We start from the raw sequence: 14,759 nt of genomic DNA on the forward strand, positions 1-14,759 counted from the left end.
AGAGGCTTCTGTGTGCACATTTTTGATGGCAAATAGTTGATGTATCGTCAGAAAAGAGAGAAAGGATTTGTTTCTCTGACTTGGATTGCATCGTTTTTGAAGGAGCTAAATCATGAAAATGTATCAGATGGTGCTAACACAGAAGAAGGAGAGAGGATCCTCTTAAACTGAGGATCACATCCAAGTTTCATTCAGTCATTATGTCTCTCTCCCTGTCCGATGTCCGCAGAGTCCGTGGAACAAGTACTTCCAGGACCGGAGCTGTAGGATGGAGATCAAACAGGACGTCGTCCGATGCTTCCCAGAGATTGCCTTCTTTAAGAGTGAAAGGATTCAGGACATGATGCTGGATATCTTGTTCTGCTACGCCAAGGAGAACAGCCACATATCCTACAAACAGGTAATGTGGTGTCCCATTAGACCTTTTCACAGAGTCGTTCAAATCATTTCCCGCTTGGGCTCATTCTCATTTAAGAAATATTATGACATTCGACACAAAATTGCACAAATGCACAAATTGACTGGGCAGTTTGCTGCGAAAATCCTGCAATCTCATTGGTTGAGAGCTGTGTGCTGATTTTTACTGGCCGTACGCAGCCCCACAGTGGAGAGCCACTCTAAACATGCTGTCACACACTTGTAGCAAAGGTTCACGCACTAAGCAAGCTTTTGTGTAGCAGTAAGAGATGCCTATTGGCTAGAAAACCATGCATCCAGTAATTACTGGCTACATGGCTTTACTCTGTGGCAAGCCAAAATGAAATGCATCCTGTAAATTTGCCATCAGGTAACATGATCAAAAAATGATTTCTGGCACAAAAATGGTAATCCATTCTATAAATTGATGATGCACATGTCTTTTCGAGCATCAGTAGTAATAGTGTGCATGCGGTAACAATGGAATTTAGCAGCCTAAACATATGTTTCATGACTTTTTTCTTTGAAGTCTTGCGCAACTTCTGAGACCAAATTCATGATGCCCGGGTACGCAGTTCTGAAGTTACGCAATATTTTGTAAGTGCATGTCAGACCTGAAATTGCTCAAAAATGTGATTTCATGTACAAATCCAATGCAAATTCTGTTTCCAGCCAAAATTCATATATGTATCATTATTTTTACTTATACTGATCAATATCAATTAATTTTATGTTGTTTATGATCGGAATAGTGTCACCTCACTGATGATTTCCATCAAAACAAACAATAAAAAACAAAAATTTGAAAACAGTGAAATACATAAGAAATTTTAAAAACAATAAAATACATAGAACAAAATTTCGATACCGCCATTTTTATGCCTCCGCCAACGAAGTGGCCGGAGGCATTATGTTTTCGGGTCGTCCGTCCGTACATACATCCGTCCGTTCGTCCGTACGTACGTCCGTCCCGTTTTGTTTTTGTCGATATCTCAAGAACCGTGTGGTGGTTTTACATCAAACTTGGTATGAGGGTATATCCTGGGGGGATAATACTTTGTTTGGATTTTAGGGTCACGGGGTCAAAGGTCAAAGGTCACAGGCTATTTTGTGAAAAAAAAGGTTGAAAATTCATGTTTTTCTCCATATCTCGCAAATGGTTCAAGGTATCTTCATGGAACTTAGTATTTATGCTTGTTCCAATGGGCAGTGATTATCTAGGGAAGTTGGGGGTCATGGTTCAAAGGTCAGGGGTCAAAGGTCAAGGTCAACTCCTCAAAATATCAGTACTTTCCTTATATTTATGCAATGCCTGAAGGTTTTTTTTTAAACTTGATGTATACATGTATTACCCAATATATATTCTGTGGGAAGTTTCTTGCCAAAAGGTCAAAGGTCAAAAGGTCAAAGGTCAAGTGAAAGTGCTGAATTGCACTTTTTCCTCCATATCTCAAAAGTAACTCAAGGTATCATCATGAAACTTACATATTTATGCATGTTCAACCTAACAGTGATTCTCTTTGGAACTGTGAGGTCAAAGGTCAAAGGCCAGGTTTAGATAATGCTATTTTCCCATTTGATACTGAAATTATACTTTTTCTCAATACCTTGAAACTTACTCAATGCATAAACTTATAAAAGGGTCAAAAGTCAAGTAAAAATCATCAGTTCCCCAAATACCTGCACTCTGACATTTTAATCATTCATCCAATTGAACCTAGTTCTAGGAAAGTGAACATTCAGCACATTTGTGTCAAACCTGTCATTTTAATATTTTGCCATGCATTATGGCGGAGGCATATCAGTCGCCGTAGCGATATATCTAGTTTTGATGTGCATTCAATAAGAATCCTAAAAGCAGTACCTAGACCTAAACTTAGCAGTTTTTTTACTTTTATTTACAGATTTACAGCCAATTTTCAAATTTTATGCATAAGTTAGCATAATTTATTAAAAATATATTTGAATAATTGCGGAATAATTACCTATTCAATTTTGTAGATTACCTTGTGGGTGACATGCGTGTCAATTTTCCTCGCGATCACGCTGTCAACGGCCAAGATGTTGGAGGGGGGGGGGGGTGCTGAATGAGCCACACGATATCATGAATTTGAGCTGTTTTTTGGTTGAAATGCATATGCAAAACATTACATAACTTCAAAATGGTGTACCCGGATGTCGCAAATTTGGTCTCAAAATATGCGGGAGACTTCAATGAAAAAAGTCGTGAAACGACGCAGCAAAATCTTTGCGTGTTGCGAAATCCTAGTGCGAAACGTCGAGGGGGGGTCAATTTGACCCCCCCCCCCCCCCCCCCCAGTTAGAATAGGGTTAAATCATTTAGAGTAAAGAGAGAAGCGGAGGAAACTGTAAGATGTGCTTTTGTTGCTTGACGTTGCAAAGCTGTGATTTTTGTGTGATATCACAGTTGACAGGGGGCATCGTAAATTCTGCAACAGTCCCCCCCCCCCCCCCCCAAGTCCTGCTATGCTGTGAGAGCTTCTTTGGCAGATAAGCTGTATGAGGATCATATTTTATGTGTGAAAACACAGACCAGCTGTGTCTAATACACTGAAAAGTCCAGGATACATTCAATATCAATATCATTGAAAACACATTGATGATAGTGACCATGGAAAATGAAAGTGTACCAAAGGCCTTCAGCATCATGGCACAAACAGCAATGCACCTGCACAGAATGTCACAAATGAGAGAGTCATGGGCAGGAGCAGTGTTCTCTGCAAGAAGAGAAAGCTTCCAGAGATATCCTGGAGTGGAGGTTGTGAGATTGTGCTGTGTGATTTCAGATAGTTCTTATGACGACTTCTAAGGTTCAGGGATGGAATTTGAATTTGCTCTCCTTAGTTTGCAATGCCCTGACAAATCGCAGGTGCCAGAAACCACAGGCTAATCACCTCTACCTCACAATTTTCTCTGCAGAAGAGATGTGAGACCTTGTGTACATAATCACCAACTTTTTCCGACTCCAGTTATAGACACTCTTAATGCTCACTTTCCACTTTCAGTGTTGAAGATGGCTATTAGTGAGACGTTCTGATCAATAATGGTGTCAATGTCAAACCTATTGTTTTCTAGTTCTTAATGCAAGCATTGTGGCTTATGTAGGAAGATGATTATGCTAGCAATTAAGGCACATGATGGGTTGTTGCGTGTTTTGAGTTACCTATTACCTGTCAGGTTTTGGTTTCTGATATTTGTTCATGATCAGTTCTTGTTACGAACCTTGGAATTTTTCTCAGCCCATGTCCCTTCTTCTCCTCAATTTTCACAAATCCCCTCCCCCTTCTTCTCTTTTCTCATCTTCAATGGTATCATCACATTTTGTCAATCTGTATCGAGCTGTATTTGTTGTTGTCTTTCACCTTCTTTTTGTTTTCTGTACCCCTTCCATCCTCTTCTCATCCATCCACACATTTCTTCCTCCTGGTTTCACGGACGTTGGTTGCAACAGGGCATGCACGAGCTCTTGGCTCCCCTGATGTTTGTGATACACTCCGACCAGCAAGCGTTTCTCCACGCAAAGGAAATGGAGTCACAACTGTGAGTAGGCATTCATTCCCTTCCTGCCCTTGTCACATGATGATGATAATGATGATGATGATGATGATGATGATGATGATGATGATAATAATAATAATAATAAAATTAATGATAATGATAATGATAATAATAATAATAATAATAATAATAATAATAATAATAATAATAATGATAATGATAATCATAATCAAAATAATAATAATGATAATGTTAATGATGATAATCATGACCATAATAATAATAATAATAATAATAATAATGATAATGATAATAATAATAATAATAATAATAATAATAATAATAATAATAATGATAATGTTAATGATGATGATCATGACCATAATAATAATAAAAATAATAATAATGATAATAATGATAATAATAATAACAATAATAATAACAATGATGTTATGTATAGATATGGAAATCAGTCTGGATTACTTCAGTGCAAACATGAGTGTAAGATAGTTGATTTTAAGGTGATTATTGCTATAAAGCAGTGCATAAACCTGTGACCTCGGGACGTGTGTGTTCTTGGCTACTAAGTGGTGTGCTTTGTGTTTCTAACACCTGTATCTTACAGAAAATGCATGACATGTCATTTAGATTAATATCTGTGCTTACTTTCAGTCACTTGGCAAATTTGCAGTTGTTGCCTCATGCATGGTACATGTAACTCTTCGTAGCCTGTATGTTTCTGTATGAAATGTTTGTAAGAAAACACAGACCAGATTCAACAATAAAGATCACCAAAGCATATAACTAGACAGCTATCAGATTGAACCATATCAGATTATTTTTCATTTAATGACCACATAGTGGGAAAATACTGATATTATTTTGAATGATACACAACTGTGTAAGAGTTTTCTAAATGTTCCCATTGTCCCAGATCCAAGTAAAAAATAAAACAAGATAAATGGGTTAGTAACATCTCACTTTGTGTCTGGACATCTGCCAGTAGAGAATCTCCACATTTGCATGAGTTGCTTTACTCATCTAGATATAAAGTTCTGCTTTGTCAAGAAGCTATGGAGGCAGGTCCTTCTTTGCATGGAATTTGCTTCTGCTCCTCATAATAGGCAGTAAAACTGTCTCAGCATGAATCGATCCATCTCTTAAATCATGTTTGTAATGGAGCTCATAATGGCAGCACTTACACAATTCTATGGACTGGCAGTTTTATTTCTATGATTCACATTAGTGATGTGAGTTAAATAAAACTAGACTAGATTATATTATATTGAAAGTGATGATATCAGTTCTATATCAACCATTTCTAATGATCGATGCCCGTCATTCATTCAGTATGAAAATATTTAAGTATTATGTATTATTATGTGGAAAACACCAATATACCGGTACACCTTCTTCTTCCCATTGATTGTTCGTCTGTGTCCCTCCAGCATTGTTGGTCCCACTCAAAGGTATTTTTGTTGCTTAATACAGATTTTTCTCAATTTCCATCTCTGATGTATACTAATGTCAGTTAACTTTTCCCTCTTACCACAGCTTTCTCTCAGCATCTTGCTTTTTCATCCATCTTGATTTTATCATGAATTTGCAGTCCTCTTGCAGTTGATTTGAATGCACTCTGATTATAAGGTTTGGGTTATATACAAGTCAAAAACATTCTTAAAAATTCATCAAACGGCAAATGCATCAGAGTCTTTTTAAAGGTATCTTGTGCATCATGATTCATTTGAACTCATTCATGACATGTTTTTTGTTTGTTTGTTTTTTTATTTTTTTGTTTTTGTTTAAAGTGAATTCATTTTCAGGAGGCTCAAGTGTTATTTGCTCAGTTTGTTGGCATTCATGGTAAAATTCTCACCAGCATTTAACCTGTCGACTCTCAGCAATAGCAAGAAGAGAGTATTGTAGAATACATTGACAGGGCTGCCAACTGTCATGCAATTAATGTGAGACTCACGCAGTTCATCAAATTTTAGGTGTCTCACTCTGATGAAAGAATTCTCATGTGGACCCCCAAAAACAGAGAGTGAAAAAAAAAAGAGAAAGTCCCCCATATCCCTGATAATCCGAACATTCAATTTGCCCAAGCCCAAACTTTCAAGATTTTCCCACAGGCACACTCTCTCCATGCATGTATTGAAATCTTTATTGAAGTATGCACCAGAGTGCACCATTTAAAATGTAAAATTGTCAAGGCTCCCTCCAGTGAAAGAAAAAAGGGGGGAGGGACTCCCCTCCACACCATCCCTACCACCGTTGCTTCAATCCATCTGGTTTGGTCACTCCCTCCCTTGCAGTGTCTCACTCAAAATTCTCACACGAGGTTGGCAGCCCTGCAGTGAGCAGTAGTCTGGGTTTAGAGCAATGGTTTCTGTCAGTGCTCACAGAATTTGATAAGCCAGTGCCATGATGATAATGCCGTCTTAATCCGCCGCAGCCACCTAAAAATACAAGTGTTTTGCTCTGACGGTAAAGCATGTGATATGCATGATGAATGCAGTGATACACACACACACACAAAAGACAATGCATCCACAATCGAGTTGTGCACCATGGAGCAGGGAACCAAAATGTGCAAGTGAAGTCATTTTGAAATATATGCCAGAAACTTGCTGCTACTTTGGCAACTGTCCACATATTTGTAACCAACCTGGTTTGTGTTCCAACATTCACATATAACCAGGTATGATGCTTGAACTAATACACCATGACATGTTTTTTTTTTTGCGTGCGATATTGCCAGTGTGAAGAGTTCTTCAATAACATAAGCACTAAATTTAATCTACATTGTCTGATGATGCCATTTTTATAACGAGTCTTATTGGAAGCCAGCACATTGTTTGGTAGAAGAATTACTACGTCATATTGAAGACCAAAGAGACAAAGCTTTACACTGCAGACTACAGTGCAGTCATATTATTCTAAAAATCATGCTTTATTTCTACATAATATCTATGTAAATTATTGTCATATCCATGAAATGTGTTCGCAGTCAAGAGATTTACAATTGATTGATACTGATTTAACGCATTGTAAAGAGCTCATTTCTCAGCCATTGTGAAAGACCTTGATTTTTATTGCTGATTTTGGAAGATTTTACATGCTGCATAGGAAGACGTCATTTTAAAAGCACGGTTAGTGTGGCAGGAAAAAAATTGTGGGGATTGTGATGTCATTTTTTTGTCATTTTTTTTCTCTCCATTTGGACTCTTACTTCTGCATCAAGACAAACTTATACTACTGCTATTTGAAGCTACTGTTAACCATTGGGAGCAGTTGATGCATAAGTATAGGTCAGTAGTATCACAAAACATCCTACCATGAAAACAATTCGCAATAAAGCCTAGAATATTAGGAGATGTTGCTAGTTTTCTCATTAAACCACAACTGTAGACAGTTTAGTCTAGAAACTCTTAATCATCAACTATTGTTCACAGTTTGTACATTTTACAATACTTAACATAAATTATTTATACTGATTAAATTTTTTACATTAGTTGTTTCTATCCCTAACTCACATTTTAGAACTGTTTTGAAGCACTAAAGCTAGATTTTTGTTTCATGTACAAATGGTAAATAATGCCTTTAAAAATAACGATTTAAATTTTTGCCTCATGGAAACAAGATATCACTCTGAGGTACCACCTGCTCCTCTTACAAACTCATCTGTCATTATTATTATTATTACTATCATTAATTTTTTTTTTAATGATTATCACAGTATGACAGTTTCCCAGCTTTCCATGTTGTGTTTGTCAGAGATGGGTAGACTGTGTAATTGGAGATGGAAAAGGTGGAAGTGATTGTCACAACAAAATCATTACAGTGCCCGCAGCGGCAATATCCCGCCAGCTAATTGCGATCTTCCAGACTAATGGCCGTCATAAAAAGCATGTCATATCTAATCCTGTGTGCTGTTGAGCAATGTGTGGTGGTCATTCAGGTCATCAACTGAGACATAATCTGGAATGTGGTCTGCATGTTGTTTTCTTTATTGAATTTATTCTGAGAGAGGGTATTAGCATGTTGAGTTAGTATCTAACAGAGTGTTTGCTAATTAAAATCTTACATTCATTGTCTGTTCATTTATTTGTTTGGGTCTTTTTTCTTTTTTTTTTACAATCATTGTGTGTGGTAGTTTGCTATAAAAAAAAAGGAAAACTGTTCATTACTGTCCTATCCTTTGAAAGCAACTGGAAAGAAGGTTATTTGAATTTTCTTGGATACTGAAATGAATCTTTACTTCTTATGCTCATAGAAAGTTTCTGCGAGGTGAATGCTGGGTGTCTTTTTTCTTCTTTTTTTTTTCATTCAACATCGGCTCATCTTTCATCGTCGTGATTTCAAGTGCAAATAGCCTATAGCTGCCAAAACAACCCATTGCGTGTTGATAATAGAACATTTCATGCCAAAGGCAGATCATAATCTGATGCTCTTGCGTAATTTCTAAATATTGCTGTTATCCCTTTAGCCCTCAACCTGGGTTAGCTTATGTTATGTTTATGACACAGTGTTTTGAAAAGTATCAAATTAAAAGTGCTTAAGGGTATCACATCATGTCTATCATGATGCACTCAAGTGAATCTAGTCACAGATATTTATTCCTGATTGAAAATTCCTTGTTGCCTTTGGTAATGGAACACCTTCAATTTCTCTTGTTTGAAAAGTCTTAATTCTTTTTGGTTTGCATATATTGAAGTCACTGATTTATATATATATGTATATATTCTTGAGGTTATGTATAATTTACTTATTTGTTGATGTGGGATTTGACTATATTTTCTTTCTTTCTCTCTTGTGTGCAGAGACATTGTATCAGAGCTGATGAATCCTGAGTATTTGGAGCATGATTCCTAGTACGTCAGATTCCTGTTTTGTCTGCATTTTCCATCATGTATGAGCTCTGTCTCCCGAGAGTGCTCCAAACATGCTCATATATATATATATATATATATTTTTTTTTTTTTTTAAATTATGAACATGTGATATTTAGGCATAAAATCATGCAGAGAATTGAAATTGTACAATGTTAGATAAGTGTAAAGATATCACCTCTAAGTATGCCTATGTCTTTGATTGTGATACCTAAGCAAGTAATGCCTCTGAATGAAACAAGGAGTTACAACCTTCTTGCTGTCAGAAGATGAGAGATAAATCAGCAGGAGATGGTGATTATTTGTTTGTGTGTGTCTGCTTTTATGTTTGATTGCAACACCTTGCAGACAAATGTATAGTGCTTCCTGAAAGGAGACCTCTGGATAACTTTCTTATTTTTACATTTGAACAGCTATAAAATTGGTTGTACTGGGTACAGGGTTTTAGAATTTATAGTGATTGGGATGAGGAATAAGAATGTTTTCAAAAATTGCAATGAACAAGGATGATGACATGGCAGCTTCACCATAAGAATGCACAAGAGGTGAACTTGTTAAGCAAGTGGTATTGTAATGGAATTACATTGCTACATTTCTGATATATATGAGGGTACTATGTCATCATCCTTGTTCAGTGTAATTTGTTTTAGGGGTTTTCAGAGCATTGGTTTCTCTGCTCAAGGACCACAATAACTTCCACAAATCTATACATGGAGCTGTTTAGTCAGGTATGTACTACATGTTGTGAAATTGTGAAAATCGTCTGGAATGCCCCTGTAAGTGATTTAACAACCTTCTTGCTGTTAAAGGACGGCATGTATTTAATGGGTGATTATCACGTATGTGTGTCTTTGTATGTAGCACCTTGTTCTGCCACCTGATGGAGACAGCTGAACCCTGGTTCCAACACGGCCAGGATCTCCCCTCGGCCTCCTCCCAGGGGGCCTTCGTCCAGCCTGAGCCCTTCTCCAAGCCCCAGGAGTGCAACCCATCCTCCCCGCTGGTCAAGAAACTCAACAGGATACGGGAGGTGATCCTGAAGAGACACGACTACGAGCTGTACTCCCATCTCGATCGCCTCGATATCCCTCCGCAGCTCTACGGCATGTAGGTGTAAAAGATTGGTTTTGTGGCAGCGTGCATTTTGTATAGCTTACATTTTTGGTATAATCCAACCTGTGGGTGCAATGCATGTTTTCAGTAAAGACCATTGCTACTAGCACTACTCCTACTACTACTCCTACTACTACTGCTGCTGCCACTGCCACTGCCACCACTATCACAACTACAACTATTGCTACTACTAGCAATACTTCTGGGTTTTTAACCTCAATTCAAGTGCCTTCTCTTCTTGTACACAAGTAAGAACGCACCAAAATGAATGCCCCAGATACTAAAAGAATTTTTGTGTTGATATGTCTGCAACTATTCTTCAACTCAAGTCGTGTATGGTCAGATTATTTGTGATGTGAACTAATTCTTGACAAGCTTAAAGAGTGATGACTCCCAGTTCCTTGAGGCACGTTGCCACAAACTATTGCCCTCCTAACCTTCACCCTCATTGCAGTATATTTGACATGAATGATGGAACAACAAATGAAAAAATAGATGCAAGAAGTAATTTTGACTGCAGTGCCATTTGAGGAAGAAAAAACAAGAAGGCAGAATTATATATTTTGCAATGCACGTCATGTACAGGGAGATTGTCATTGACAATGAATGACTGTAGAAAGAGAAGTCTGTAACTCTAAACGTATCATTTCCTCACACTCTCCTGTGCAGACGATGGATCAGGCTACTGTTTGGCAGGGAGTTCACCTTCCAAGACCTCATCGTCTTGTGGGACGCCATCTTTGCCGACTCCGTCCTATTAGATCTGGTCGACTACGTCTTCGTTGCCATGCTAATAAAGATCAGAGAACTGTGTAAGTGAATGCAGGGAGTTCTCAGCTATTTTTTTTAACGCAATAATTTGTTTTCTTTCTTTTCTTTTAAGAACACAGTGTCTATGTCGAGTTTTATTATTTAGATGACACATTAAAAAAGAAAGTTTTTGTACTTTCGATGGGATCAAGTCCTGTTCCATCGTTAATCTTTCACCTAAAACTGGATGAATCGCCCATGCAATTTTTTTTTTTTTTTTTCGGCATTGGTTTGTCTGTCTGCCTATTTGTTTACTTGGTTATCTATTTGCAAAATAACTCCAGAAGTTGTGAATAGATTTTATGATATTTTCATGTAAAGTTGAGATGCGGCATAATGGATAGGACTTGTGACTTAAAAGCAGAGGTCCAAAGTTCAAATCTCTTCAAATGCCTGTATGTCCATGGACAAAACGTTTTCACCCACAATGCCCCCATTGACCCATGTGTGTAAATGGGTACCTGGCATTGCTAGGGTTATGATAATAGCAGGGCCCTGTGGTAGAGCAGTGGCAACACTGAAGAAGCTATCCTGGATAAAGAAGACCATATTATCATTTATTATTATTATTTATTGTTATTATCATACTGTTGTCACCCCACCCCAGTGTTGACTGCTGACTATGCTAGTGCTCTCATGCTGCTGATGAGGTATCCTACCGTAGACGACATCCATTTCCTTGTCAACCGTGCTCTCCATCTCAGAGATCCAAAGGTATGATCTACATCTCTCACTCTCTTTTTAGCTCACCTGAGCCGAAGGCTCAAGTGAGCTATTGCGATCGCTCTTCGTCCGGCGTCCGTCGTACGTCGTCCGTCGTCCGTCGTGCGTCGTGCGTTGTCCGTCGTGCGTAAACTTTTACATTTTCATCTTCTTCTTGAGAACCCCTTGACCGATTTTCACCAAACTTGGCAGGTAGCATCCCTAGGGGGATAGGATCTCAATTTGTTCAAGTGGGCACTATACCCCACCTAGGGGGCCCCCAGAGGGGCCCAAACCCCCCAAAATTAAGGAATCTTAAAAAATCTTCTTCTCTAGAACCAGAAATGATAGAGCTAAGTTAATACTATGATTTAGTACATTGATGACTGTAGTTTCAAGTTTGTTCATGGCGGAATCAGGGGTGCCCCCTTGGGACCCAGGGGTGCCCCCTTGGGACCCAGGGGAGGGGGATGGGGAGGGATGATAATGGGGCCCAAATTGTACATTTTCATCTTTTTCTTGAAAATGCCATTATGAATTTTCACCAAAGTTGGCAGGTAGCATCCCTAGGGGGAAAGAATCTCATTCCCATCAAATGGGCACCATGCCCCACCTGGGGGGCCCCAGGGGGGCTAAATTTGGACCAAAATTGTAAATTTTCATCTTTTTCTTGAAAACCCTGTCACTAATTTTCACCAAACTTGGCAGGTAGCATCCCTAGGGAGATAGAATCTCAATTCCATCAAATGGGCACCATGCCCCACCTGGGGGGCCCCAGGGGTCCCCCCCCCCCTCCTGTAAGGAATCTTTACAGATTTTCTCTAGAACTGGAAGTGATTGAGCTAAGTTAATACAATGAGTCAGTATATTGTTGACTGTTGTGTCAAGTTTGTTCATGGGAGAATCAGGGGTGCCCCCCCCCCACCCCCTTGGGACCCAAGGAAGTGGGATGGGGGGGGGGGGGGTCCAAATGCGGGCCTAAATTTTCATCTTCTTGCTGAAAACAACATAGTGGATTTTCACCAAACTTGTCAAGTAGCATTCCCATAAGGACAAGATCTTAAAGTGTTTGTATGGGCACCATGCTTTCCTTGGGGACCCCAGGGGGTCCAAACCTCCTAAATTAATGAATGTTAAATAATATTTTTCTCTAGTTCTAATCAAAAGTGATAGGGCTTTAAGTCTTTTTTCCCAAGCTGAATAATCCAACATTCTATGAAGTACAGTGTACTTGGCAGGTATTTTTACCAGTGTGATAGAATATGTGAATGGACACCATGCCCCCATTCTCAAAGCTACCCCCACCATAATTTTCCAATGTTCTCAGGTTAGAGTCTGCAAGAATGCATGGAAGGTGAACTTGCGATACTCAGGTGAGCGCGTGACCCCCGGGTCTCTTTTTATCAGAAGGGATCCCTCTCCACAAGAGATATTCTGTAATTGTTAGTAACGTCTTGTATCAGCAAAGCTCTCGTGAAATCTGATTTAGATCTCCTCCCAAGTTTGGCTGTGAATGATACTCAAGATAATTTGTGGAGTTTCTGTTCTATAAATGGCTTTAAAATGTATCTCAATGTTTGAGGCAGATGACAGAATTTTCTGTTATGTGACCGTCCTATTGTGCTTTTGACTAGCTATCATTTTGATGATGTTAACATCTCTCCCAGTGTGATTTCACCTGATGTGCTGTTGTCCATTTAAGATCTTGCCCCAACTTTGTTATGGAAAAGTGGGTTCTTGCCTTCAGGAGGTATAACACTTCTGTTGGCACATTGGAATGAATCACTCCTTCTCTTGTGATTTTGTGAAAGAATTAGGTTGAGGAGCAGAAACCACTTCTACGTGTAAGTTCTGCCGGCCATCCTCCATGAAGCCTTCAATGGCTGAATGATATCTTTCATATCGCTCCTGAATCAAAACTGATGTATCAAATATACTTTGCTCAAGTCAGAGATGCATGTCTATTGCTCTTATTTGACACATGAGTGCAAAAGATGCCATGTTAACTTCTGTTATGTGTCACATCAATTAGAGCTCTCACAACAGTCCCATTACCCAGTTCCGTGTGGAATATGCATCAGACTCTAACCTGACTGGAATGATCCATGTGTGTTCATGTATGATAGTGTCAGCCATTAAACATGTCAGAAAGAGTTGAAAGTTAGGTTTTGATAATGCAGGCAGTAAGGACTGTAACAAAGTAGAGAGAAATAATACATCATTGTAACAAGCCCCTAACGAATTCTACTTCCCACATTGATCACCCTATCACACTCCTTCCTCCCTACCCATAACAGAACAACCCACGGCAGCCAAACTACCAGTTCCACATCTACTCCCAGGTGAAGAGTGGCAATGTCCTCTCCACCTCCCGAGGTAACATTGCGGTGCCCAAGAAGCCCCTGCCTGGCAGTGGGGCGGCAAAGAAGACGTCCATGGCCGTCACCCAGGGATTCAACAGCCTCAGGAGGATTGGGAAGAGCAGCGGTCAGAAGGATAAAGGGTCAAGGGCGGGCAAGTCCAAGACCACAGAAGGTGAACATTTTGATAGGTGCTCCGCACTGAAAGCTTTTATCTTTCATTGCTTGTTTGAATGAATTTGCTCAAGATCTAGTTGCTATATAGTAAAATAAGTATGATGATGGAAAAACAGGAAAATCTTGAGATCTGAGAATCTCAAACAAAAGTTAAACTCACAGTTCAATGTCACTTTGAATGTATGAGAGACAATGTGGAACTGACACAAGTATCACCAATTATGCCATCAAAAGATTATACCTATGTCACAATTTCACTGTCTTTCAGTGCATGCCAACCATAGATTATGCTTCTGTAACACATCTCCTAAATGAATAAATAAGCAGTACCTGCTGCTACAAGAGATTACAACCATCACTGGCTATTGGGATGAGAGCTTGGTAGATTAGTGGAAAAGATGCCTGTCTAGCCATCAGAAGATCATGGTTTCCAATCCCACCCGAGAGTTTGCATTTCCATGATTTTTATCATTGATATTACTCTGACACTGAATAATCAGTATTAATTTGTGTCAATAAAGGTGTACTTTGGAACTGTCCCTGTTTTAAAGGGCATTCCTTTCATTTTTGGCATTTGGAAGTGCAATCTTTTGATTTTTTCTTTCAATTTTGTCTCATTTTTCCCCAAATTCTGTATGTAGTAATGTAAAGGAAATTAAACAATGTCCCTATTTCTTAAAGATGGTACAGCAAATTGTCCCTATTTCTTAGTTTTTAAGGTTGGCAAGTATGTGAAGGGCAATTTGTCAGTCAGTTGCATTAAGGTGCT

General features: G+C 38.8%; 1 protein-coding gene across 1 annotated transcript in view; it reads left to right on the plus strand.

The window, feature by feature from the left end:
• The window catches only part of LOC139727893 (TBC1 domain family member 5-like), a gene marked incomplete at its 3' end in the record, with an annotated part of 30,904 nt that extends 16,916 nt beyond the window's left edge, over positions 1-13,988 (plus strand). Inside the window, exons 6-13 of the mRNA XM_071638866.1 lie at positions 230-400; positions 3,890-3,978; positions 5,385-5,405; positions 8,760-8,810; positions 9,690-9,935; positions 10,611-10,753; positions 11,359-11,465; positions 13,751-13,988. Of these exons, the coding sequence (XP_071494967.1) occupies positions 230-400; positions 3,890-3,978; positions 5,385-5,405; positions 8,760-8,810; positions 9,690-9,935; positions 10,611-10,753; positions 11,359-11,465; positions 13,751-13,988 (1,066 nt within the window). The remainder of the gene's footprint in view (positions 1-229; positions 401-3,889; positions 3,979-5,384; positions 5,406-8,759; positions 8,811-9,689; positions 9,936-10,610; positions 10,754-11,358; positions 11,466-13,750) is intronic.
• Between the last annotated feature and the right edge of the window lie 771 nt (positions 13,989-14,759).

The sequence above is a fragment of the Diadema antillarum genome, unplaced genomic scaffold, assembly GCF_040938485.1.
Source record: "Diadema antillarum isolate AM-2024a unplaced genomic scaffold, OU_Dant_1.0 seq00000158_RagTag, whole genome shotgun sequence".
NCBI lineage: Eukaryota > Metazoa > Echinodermata > Echinoidea > Diadematoida > Diadematidae > Diadema > Diadema antillarum.